The 11,508-nt window shown below is 38.5% G+C and overlaps 1 protein-coding gene across 1 annotated transcript; it reads left to right on the top strand.

Moving 5' to 3' along the window:
* Positions 1-3,002: 3,002 nt before the first annotated feature.
* Positions 3,003-11,270, top strand: rundc3ab (RUN domain containing 3Ab). The gene is made up of 11 exons (XM_028568118.1): positions 3,003-3,286; positions 6,324-6,439; positions 6,946-7,073; positions 7,598-7,683; positions 7,780-7,869; positions 7,967-8,047; positions 8,182-8,347; positions 8,507-8,664; positions 8,875-8,994; positions 9,881-9,981; positions 10,129-11,270. Exons 1-11 carry the CDS (start codon positions 3,180-3,182, stop codon positions 10,269-10,271), a joined length of 1,296 nt encoding a protein of 431 aa, XP_028423919.1. The 5' UTR covers positions 3,003-3,179; the 3' UTR covers positions 10,272-11,270.
* Positions 11,271-11,508: the final 238 nt, after the last annotated feature.

The raw sequence follows: 11,508 nt of genomic DNA, 5'->3' as shown, positions 1-11,508 counted from the left end.
GTGTGTGTGTGTGTTGCAACAAAAAAGAGTTGCCTTTCGAGTTTAAAATAACCTGTCTTCTTCAAGGCAGCAGGGGAACTTGCATTTCCAAGTTACTGTGTAGAAAAGAAGCTTTCAAACAAATGTCCACCTCAAATTTTTTGGTAACCATTTTAAATACTTGGTTAAAGTAAAGCATTCTGGGAAATGGAGTCATGTTCCATCATGTTCCACAAAATTACAATTACAATAAATCAAACTTAATTATTTGTTTTGTGACTAGAGCTTTTAACATTCATTGTTGGGGGAAACATTTCCTGTTAATGTCATCTGTACAAGTAGTTCAAACTAATATTATTCATAGAATATGTAATGCAATCATATCTGACATATATTGTAAATTGTATGTATATGAATTTCTTAGAATTTTTATTGAATTGCAATTCTGCTTCCTTTAATTCAAATTCGAATTGTAATTCTAGATCCTTTTTTCGACATCAATTCAAATTCAATTCAAATTCAAGAATTTAATTGGAATTTAGGAGTCATTCTCAATTCAATTCTGAATTGTGCACAGGCCTGCTTCTAAGCTCTAGGTCTAAAAAGCTTTGTTATTTCAGGGCAAACAGAAGTCAGCACACACATCTACATCATACAGGTGGTACTGGGACACTAGTAGAAGAAAAAAAAAGATCCCCTCATTCTAGCTAAACTGCAAAACTGATTCCCCAACACAAAATTACATACACCTGTCAAGCAGTTATCATTTAGTATCATAGCGACCATAATAATACTAGTATAAGGCTAAATTAAGAATGGAGTCATTTATCATAGAGTTTACAATGGTCATGGCTTCTGCAAGAGATATCAGATTCCTCAATTTAATTTCCTTTTGCAGACCAGAAGTGGCTGGAGCAGAAAACATGAAGGCTTTCTTCCCCGTCTCTGTTAGTACAATTTATGCATAAAGTTCAATATGGTTTAATATGACCTGTCTGTGACAGGTTGTAGAAAATTAGTATAATTAAAGGCCTGAAATACATGAGCTGAGAAAGATGTGAGCTCATCAAATGATTGGGAAAGTTATAAAGCTCTGCTCTGCCCCCTGTTGCAAAAATGAAAACATTACAAGTTACATTCCTTACTGTTTTTTTTTTTTTGCTACATGAGAAGTCAAATGAAATGGAACGAATTATCAAGCAATAGGTTGCATGCCTGTGTGCACTGTTTTTGACTAATCTCTCCACCTCGTCCTTTTTAAAATCACCAATCCAAACTCATCAGAAATGAGGTTATCCAAAATTTGAGCCCATAAACCAACATATATCACGCAATAAAACTAAATCACCTTTTAAATATTAATATGTTCTGAAACCAAACCATGAGGTATTGTTGTCTCTGCATATTACCTCTGATTCTCAGTTTAGATTACAGACTACAGTCAAACATGTAACATCTCTGATGTCAAAACAGAAAACATCCAAACATATGGAGCACCAGGCACAGATATGCATGAGTGATTGCTCCTCCACAAGGACAAAGAAAAAAAAGAACAGCCCCCACCCAGCAACGAATGGTGGCAACCAGCTGTCAGTTCATTAAGGAGGAAAAGGTTGGCAACCAAAGTGTCACCATTTGATGACACTTTATTTTTTATTTATTTATTTTAAGTTTATTTGAATAGGGACAAGTATGTTACATAAGCTCATGTTACATACTACAACATTTTAGCCAAAGCTAATTCTCAATGTCAGTCCCTACTTTACAGTTGAATCAGTTCAGTTGGCTCCAGATAAGGAAAAATGAGGGCGGCATGGCGGTGGAGAGTGAAGGGGAGGCTGATCGGAAATTACAGGAGGAAATGATCCAGCTTGATGACTGTGGTGGTGCTGGAGGTGATGATATCACTATCATTGTGCTATAAACTAGATGATCAGATGATTGAAGAAGAAATTAAACTTTCAGTCATATAATAACAATGCTTACAGGTACAAAAAGGTGATTTTTTTATAATAAAAGCTCATTGTCCCTTAAAGAGAAAGTGTGTATTGAAATATATAGACAGACATCATGAGAAATAAAAATAGTGAAATATATGGAAAGTGAGCAGCACTTTATTATGCAATACAGGGCAATATGTTTTTTTCCCCAACATATGACCATACAACACCTATGATCTTATATTTAGATATGATAAATATAGAATTAAAAAAAGTCTTTGTATGTTAAGAAATATTTTTTACATTATATAAAAGCAGAAACCATCTTTGCAACATACTGCAAATACATTATATTTATAATAAACTCCTTAACATAACATACACTTTCCATTTATTCCCCTTTTAAGTAGCTTTAAAGTTTAAGAAACCATCTAATGCCACAATGTCTGACAGTATTATGTGTCCTGTATCACCTTGTTTCAACTCTTTATTGAAGCTATATGATGTTTAACAATGATCCACGTTTTAATGGCTGCACCATTTCATTTGAACTGAAATATTTCAAAATTCAGCCTCACATATTTAGTATCTTTGGAAACTTTGTGATGTTAACAAGACCTTAAAATAAAGTTCTGTCGGTTCGAATAAGAATATAATAAGTAATAAATTACTAGTAAGGTTTAAAGTTTTTTTATTTTTATATTTGATAAATTCCACGTAATTTAGCAGATGGTTATAAGACTGAATGTATGTCAATGTATATTAGATATTAGCCTATTGCAAATATATTTAATTTGCATAATATTGAAGTTCTTATATGCACAATGGAAATGGTAAGGCCATGTTGTAAAGCAGGAAAATGCTGTAAAAGTATTATGACAGTTAAACCACTGAGGTGATTCTCATGTTCATGATGTCTGCATGATGAGAGCCGGTCCAGTGACGTCATGATGAAGTCAAAAAGTAGGCGGAGAGAGAGAGAGAGAGAGAGAGAGAGAGAGAGAGAGAGAGAGAGAGAGAGAGAGAGAGAGAGAGCACGGATGTCATCCAGTCCTCTGTACATGAGAGTAATAATAATAACAACACACTGCATGTTCCAGTGATGTTTCAGACTGTGTAGGCCTAGGCTATCCTACCGCTGCCGGCTGTCAGCGGCTCTGATGCGGGCAGGCAGCATCCTCTCCGGCGTCCAGTAGTGAATGAGGAGGGCCGGTGGCCGACAGGGAGGGGTCCTTTGATTTCAGGGCTGCCTCCTCCTGGATGGAGCCCGGCTGTGTGCAGGCAGCGATGGCAATGGGAGATGCCTCGAAAAAAGTGTCGGTTCGGAACGTGGCGGTGGAGCGAAAAAACCTCATCACCGTTTGCAGGTCAGTTTGTTTAAGTGCCTGTGCTCTGATATATGAGTGCAAATTTGAGGCGAAATGTTGTTTATTAATAGCCTATAGGCTATGTGGACATGTGGTTATATTTTGCCTGTTTTATAACAACAAATGTCCTGGTGTTATATTCTTACCATAGCCTATAGCCTACATACGCATAAGACATAGGCCTATTTTGACATGCACGCTTTCGTCATCCTCATAATAAGTCCTTTTAATGAACTCTGTACCGACAGTGGGCATGTACGGACACGTAGCCTGTATGTGCATTAACGACCTTTCATTACAAATATACATTTTTAATATAGGAATCCAAAAATCCACAGACAGACTGGCCTCGCTGTGTGAGTTTAACAGTGTCATATTCGTCATTGCGATTCATTTTCTTCTTGTTAATGGCGTGGTTGCTATGACGACAACCTTTCAGGGGCAAGGACTAGCTGGCACCCCAGGGACTCAGGGCAGGGAGGCAGTTGTAGGCCTGTGCATTAAATTGGACTTTGTGACTCCTTTTTAGATGGAGGTTTGCACTTAAAGTCCTTTGCCAGAGCGTAAACCTACATACATAAACCTTAAACCTTTAACATACATAATTAAATATAGGCTACTGAAGCCTACATGCATGCACGCTATAACCACAAAGTGTAGGCCTACTGTAGCCTACACCTATGCAAAAACAATACGTAAACAAACTCTGTGTACATGCATTTATTCTCTAACTTACTGAGGAGGCCTTGAGAAAGATCAAACGTCTGTCAGATCCACAGATGCTGTCTGAGGTTAAGATGCATTTAAAATGCAAACACCAGTTATAGCCTACATTATTGCACTTATTAGCAGCGTCAATATTCTTATACTGTAATAACAATGGATCAAATGATGTGTTATGTGAAAGGGGTCACTCGTAGTTATGAACCCACAGAGACTTTGCAGTTCCCCTCAGCTCTACGGAGAGTTTTAGCTTCTTTCAGCTCATTGTTTGGATTTTCCGGCCTGCAACTTCACTGTTTTGGTTCACTCTCACTGCTCATAGTGTTGTAGGCTCAGGCAGCTGTTAGTGACTAGCTAGTGACCATAGTGGAGCATTTAGTAGCTAAAGACCCAGGGTCAGCCTAAGTTGTGTGACTGGAGTACAAACACTACACAACACTCACACACACACACACACACACACACACACACACACACACACACACACACACACACACACACACACACACACACACACACACATTCAGACATCTGGTACAGGTGAACAAGACTTCACCTCTGTTGAGCCACTGACACACTTATCTGGGTCATGTACCGTCCCTGCTGTCTGTAATACAGTCAAAACATGGGGGATAGTGTTCGGTTTGAGGATAGTCAGCCAATTATTGTCCAGTATCTGGCCATAGTCAGGCTAGCTGAATGAGACATTGTTGCCTCTGGAACAATGGGGAGTGAAATCACTTGCCTCAATGGCCTGTTTTAGGAAAAGCATTGTCTTACAGACACACGCATTACGCAAACTGACAGCGTGTGTACTGTAAGATGCAATGTTTTACAAAAAACTGTTTATGTTTGGCCGCTAAACTCTGTGATTCCAGAGTCAGCAAAACACGAACAATGTCAATCAGAAATAATTTATCTCCTTATCTACTGCAGAGGTCATGTTGACCAGGATTTGTGTAGTCCATAAGGCCCCTGTCACCCCACAGCATATCTCATTGTCACTGGACAAATAGCTTTTGGCAGGTGTTCTTGCAGCAAATAGACCTGCTGAATTATTTAGTCTCCAGGAAAATATTTGTTGGAGTCGTCATTTTAGCAGAAGGATATTGGTGCCTAAAATCAACAACATGGGGGTTTATAGGGTCTGTGGGTGTATAGGCAATATTATGTCACTCCAGTTGACCTTAATTTATGCAGGTACATTGTTACACTAGAATCTATTGGATATTTTTTTTATATTTAGCCGTGCTATAGCCATCTAGGAATGGCAATGTCGGTCGCTCTGTACTCAGCCTCAGCTGTACTTAGTTTAGTGCTAATTAGCAAATGTTAGCAAGCTAACACACTGAACTCAGATGGTAAACGTGGTAAATATGATACCTGGTGAACATATTAGCATTGTCATTGTGAGCCTGTTAGCATGCTTCCATACTTTGTGTTAGCATGGATAGCAGGAGGACTAGATGATCATGATCAAGGATTTGATTTATCAGCCAAAATCCACTTAATTTCCACCATAACTGACAATTTTTTATTTAAATGACATTAGGATGGTGAATTGATGAATATGTAAGATTGGGGCCACAACAGTTTCATTCATTTCTGCTTTCTTATTTTTTACCAAATTATTCCAAGTATTTTCTCCTGACAGTTGCTATGCTTCAAACTGTTTATCCTGGTTATTTGGCTGAATTAGTTTTCCCAGTGTATACCACACATCTACTTTATTGGGCATCACAAGAACAGGCATCCTTACAACCGTGAAGGTATTACATCAGACTAGAGTCATAAATTCAAGCAGTCCAGTTACAAGTAAATTTTGTTGTCAGAGCTTCCAGAATGCTCTCTCCATAAACATCTTCCCATGGCTCTATTATAAGAACTGACAGTAAATGGGTGAGTCAGCCAGAAATGGATCGTAGCCTACAGTGTGACTGTGCAGAAACAAACATCAACAAACAATCATATGGGATTAACATAAATGTATTTAACTATTGGTCCCTATTCAGTTGCCTTTGATTTGATCTATTTCACAGGTTTTATTATTATTGACTTTGTTTCACTCAATTCATTATACATCATCACATTACATGGACTTCTAAGTGTAATTATAGTTTGATCTATGAGGTGTTCCTCCTACAGTAAACTGAAACAAAGAAAACAGTTATCCATTAATCTGTTCCCTGACTAATCTATTCTCATGATGACTTCATTGCTGGCAACAAAACTCTTTGTTTAAAACTTATATTTCTCTCTCTCTCTCTCTCTCTCTCTCTCTCTCTCTCTCTCTCTCTCTCTCTCTCTCTCTAAGGTTTTTAGTAAAGACGCTGTTAGAGAAATACACAGCCGAGCCCATAGATGATTCCTCTGAGGAGTTCATCAATTTCGCAGCCATACTTGAACACATTCTCAGCCACCGTTTCAAAGGTAATCACCTACTGCACGGTGAAATTGTCAGTGATTGACTGCAAGTTAAAGAAACTCGAAAAACACTGAACAATAAATGGATTCTGGCATCAAAGCAAAGAAGCATATTGAAGTTGTTCAAATGCTGTTATTGATAATGGATTTTTAGAATACAGATTTCCATACTAATTTTGAAGTGATTAAACATTAAATAGAATCAATTTAAATTTCTCTCTCTTCATTAATAGTTGTTCTCAATTTTTAAACAAAAATCATATCTAAAAGGCTAACATTGCTGTTGCAAATTCAGATGCATATAACAAAAAACAAGTCTGTCTATTTTCAATGGCTGCAAGGTTTTTTTTGGTCAAACACTGTGGGTTTCCTCCCATATTGTAGTTGGCCCAAGACTTCAGCCACTGTTCACTGAAATAAATAGGCCTACACGTTATATGTCAACACCAAAATTCAACTTATCAACAAAGTAAATGCCTCCAACAATAATTTGTGTTACACTTACTTTCTAGGGTCCAGCAGCTGGTTTGATGGTCAGAGAAGTTACTGGGACTATGTCCGTCTGGCCTGCGCTAAAGTCCCTAACAGCTGCATTAGCAGCATAGAGAGCATGGAGAACATCAGCACATCACGAGCCAAGGCAAGTCCTATATACACTGACAGTAATAATCATAATAGAAAACTGTGGGAAATGAACATCTGTTTAAGAAAGATGGAAGAGAAAAAACATGACTTTCTATTTTTTTCTATTTTGACTTTAATCCTGTATTTTGCTTCTATATTTTGTGCTTGTTGGTTTCTTGCCATGTGGACATGTTTTTGTTTAAGGCCTTCCTTAGATTGGTCTTTAACATCGATTGCCCTGATTTGAAACACCTGTCCTTGTTGGCATAAATGCCAGCCAGGTCACTGTTGAACTTAAATTCTAAAGAAGGTTTGTGGAAATGTCGATCTTTATAAATTGAGATTAATAATTGATCAGAGTTATGAGTATGCAGCTTTACCATTCTTTTTTGTGAAGATTGTGATAGAAAGTGCCCAATTAAAGGACAATACATTTTTCTGCAATGCAAATATATGATGGTATAAATGAGTTTATGTTATATTATACAGTAAGGAGTGTGAAGATTTAAAAAAATGTATGACATTTTGCGACTCCTTAAGGGGCGGGCCTGGATGAGAGTCGCCCTGATGGAGAAGAGGCTGTCTGAATACATCGCTACTGCTCTGAGGGATAGCAGAACGACCAGGTTGGAGGCCCCACACACATACACCATACAATAGTTTTCACCCTATCCCTACTAGAACCGTGTTCCCACCTGCTTGTATTGGTCTCTGTGCTTTAGGAGGTTCTATGTAGAAGGAGCCATCGTGTTAAGAGAGGAAGCTACGGTGCTAACAGGGATGCTCATAGGTCTCGGAGCCATAGACTTTAGGTGAGGAGACTTGACCTTTATGCTGTGATATTTTACGCATGAAACTGATGATTTTACATTTTTTTTGTTTTATGTGTGTGTGCTTTCTCCTCCATAGTTTCTGTCTGAAAGGGGAGGCCTTGGATGGGAAATCATCTGCTGTGATTGACTACACACCGTACTTGAAATTCACACAAAGGTATGTTCACTGACACTGTAAAGAAAAAGCTTTGTCAAAGTCAATTGAATCTCGTCATGTCTTAAATACTTGGAATGACAATGCTTTAGATACTGGGCGCTTGAAAATAAATCATTTGACTGCTTCTGTTGTAGCTATGATTACCTGAGTGATGATGACGATCGACAGAGTGTTGACAGCAGCACAAGCGACGACAGCGTCCCTGACCACCCCTACATCCCCCTGGTCACTGACGAGGAGAGCTGGAGCACAAAGTGTCGCAAGATGGAGCAGAGGTTCAAGATCGTCAATGCTCAGAAGGTGGGCAGCCGTCTTTTTGTGTTTGAAAATACAAAGGATAGTATTGCTTTTGACGAAATTGTGAACAGAAAGTCTCTCTCTCTCTCAGATGGACAGTGTCTAACATGAGTATCCGAGGGTAGATTTTTGGTTTCAGTCAGTGTGGATGTGCATTGTCAGGGTTACCTGGAGGAGCTTGTGCGCCTGCGTGAGTCCCAGCTGAAGAACACAGAAACTGAGAACAAGCGGCTAAAGGCACGACTGGAAGAGCTACAGAGCAACAGCACACAGGAGAAGAAGGAACTGGAGGACATAGTGCTGGAGCTTCAGGAGCAGCTGTGAGTGATGCAGACAAATGGGAGGGTCCAGGTTTCACCCACATATACCTTGCCAAGATTTGAACAGGGTTTCAATTGAATTGTCCAACCTTAAAACCATTGAATATAATTATCATTTTTATTGGTTTAGTTGAAGGTTTTGATGTGTCTGTACCACAGGCTTGGATTTGATTGCTTCTTAATAATGTGTTGTATTGTCATGTTTGTCAGGACAAGCTTAATTCCATGTGATTCCAACCACCTGGCAAAAAACATTTCAATCCCTTTGATCAACCAGTGGCCGACGCTCCAGCCATACAACAGCCAAGAGGACGTCAAGCTGTTCCGCAGGTTCTAGTTGTAGATGATACATTTTTGTGTCTTCGTGGTAATAAGTGTTTTCTTTAGGAGAGAATATTTTATATCGAAGAGGATATGTGCTAAGCGGCTAATTCCTGCTTCTCTAAGTTCGAATTTGAACTAACTAACTACATGCGCTGCTCATACATATAGTATGTTGCACATATCACATATGTATATTGTATACATATGCCTATATACAGTATATTTGCATGTTTTTTATCTAATATTTGTTAATCACGATATGGAGCCTAGATTGTGCCACCGAAATAATTATAGACTTTTACTGTGTTATTATAACAATTCATTATATTGATCAATATATTAATTAATATATTGATCAATTTAAAAAAAAAGCTATTATGCTACTATGTGTTGCCCCTTACATGGCCAATCATAGCTGCTACCACTGCTCTGTGGGTTGCCTTTCATTTTATCTTAAGGCACTGCTTATCAACACATCTTCAAACTGAAGCAATTACAAAACAGAAACTATAAATTGCAATAAACAGTCCAAAACCCAAATATATTCAATTTACAATATTTCATGACAAAAACAAATTTCCTCCTAACATTTTGGAAGCTTAAACCAACAGATGTTTGGCATTTCTGCATGAGAAATGATAGAAAAAAATTCCAATTGATAACAACTTTAAATGTCTTTTATTTTTCCGATGGCATACTCCAGGGTCTATAACAGCACATACCAAAACATCAGAAATATACAGTATATTTGCATACTTTTAATTCAACAATCAACTCTGGAAATGTAATACATGCCAATTCCTTACTACAATCAATATAAAATAACAATTGTCATGCCTGCCTGGAAACTCAGCGCTGTAACTCTTTAATTTGTCCTTCTGCTGACCTGTAGGAGGAGCTTCCCGAGCACAGAGCTGCTGTCAGTCGAAATCAGCCTGGATTCAGACGCCCAGAGGACTGAGGGGAAACAGAATGGAGGAGCCTGGTGCACAGGTGACTTTTTACACACTTACACACTGTATGCTCGTAAGATAATAAGTGAGTAAACACACATAGGCACGCACACAAACACAAACACACACACACACACACACACACTAAAATTGACCCTTCCTTTGTATGTCTGTCCCACCCCTTCAGAAAAGGACTACACCCCCTCCATGATGGGCCTGTGTGGGTCCTTGGCCTCCCTCCGGAGCTGCAAGTCTCTGGCTAGCCTCAAGTCCAGCGAGTGCCTGGTCAACATCAGTACAGAGAACAGTCCTGCCCTCTCTCCCAGCTAGGGGGCACCAAAGAAACACTGCCAACCACTTAACTGGCACTGAGACAATTCAACATGAATACAAAAAGACTACTTTTGGTTGGTGGACAAATGCTCTCTTTTGTGGCCCTTACGTGAGTCCCTTTACCTTTATGCATTTGTGAAAGAGTAGCCTTCCCGTCTGGGACTGTCCGACAAAGATGCAGGAATAGCTGTTGTACTGCCCGACGGCCTCCTGCAGTTTCACTGTCTATATTGTCTTGCCATGATTAAACCTCCTGGAATGCAAACAACTGGTTCAAGTTTGACCTCTCTTTCGTCATGATGCTTGATTTTGTGCAATTACCCTCATGACTGTACTGGCCACATTCATCAAAACTCACTGTGGGGTTGTCCTGTATGTACTTGTCCATTTGTCTGTGTCTTATCAGTCTGTCAGTGTGTCTTAGTCTGCCTCTTTCATAATACTGGCAGTGCAGGGTGGATGAGCTGTTATAACCTTTTAAGGAACAGAAACAATGTTTTGCCATATTATATTATGCTATCATAAGAGAGTTAAGAAAAGAGGCTTGTAATGTGCTCAGTTAAAGTGGCCGGAGTGTTTAATGATGAAGATTATTTGGAAATTACCAGAAGCAGCTTTATGACAGTTTAGGCCTTATTCAATAAGGTTAGATACATATCTTAGTATGTGACAGAAAAGAAGTGTCAGGCTACAAAGGTTTGCAGAGTCACTACAATGTGAACATAAAAAACAGACATAATATACAGTATCTTGCATACAAATGCAAAGTGCATTGTGACTATGCAGAATGAGTGTTTCCATTGTCTTTTTCTACAAACCTGGTTTGATAGAGTAATTTGAGCAGGAGAGAAATAGTGAATGTGCAACATATATGTGCGTGTGTCATTAGATTTTTTTGGCTTTATTCTTTTGTTCTTTTATATTTGTATTAATTGAGTGACAAACTTGTATCATTTACCATCATGTAAATTGCAATCTCATGCAGTGTTGTTGAGAGTTGGGATACATTGTGTTATTTAAAACTGCAATAAAACTGCCTTTTTTTGAAACATTAAATGCTGGTATGCAATGGATGTGTATTTTGTTTTTTGTTTTTTCACTCTAAAGATGACAAGGTCAATCTGTCCATCCACCACTTTTGTCCAGATTGAAACATCTCAACAACTATTGGATGTATTGCCATGTCATTTTGTACAGACATTCATGTTCCCCAGATAGTATATTCTATTGCCTT

Source organism: Perca flavescens, chromosome 21 (assembly GCF_004354835.1).
Source record: "Perca flavescens isolate YP-PL-M2 chromosome 21, PFLA_1.0, whole genome shotgun sequence".
In the NCBI taxonomy this organism is placed as follows: domain Eukaryota; kingdom Metazoa; phylum Chordata; class Actinopteri; order Perciformes; family Percidae; genus Perca; species Perca flavescens.
The sequence above is the reverse complement of the archived record's forward strand: the minus strand, read 5'-3'. Positions and strand labels throughout refer to the sequence as shown.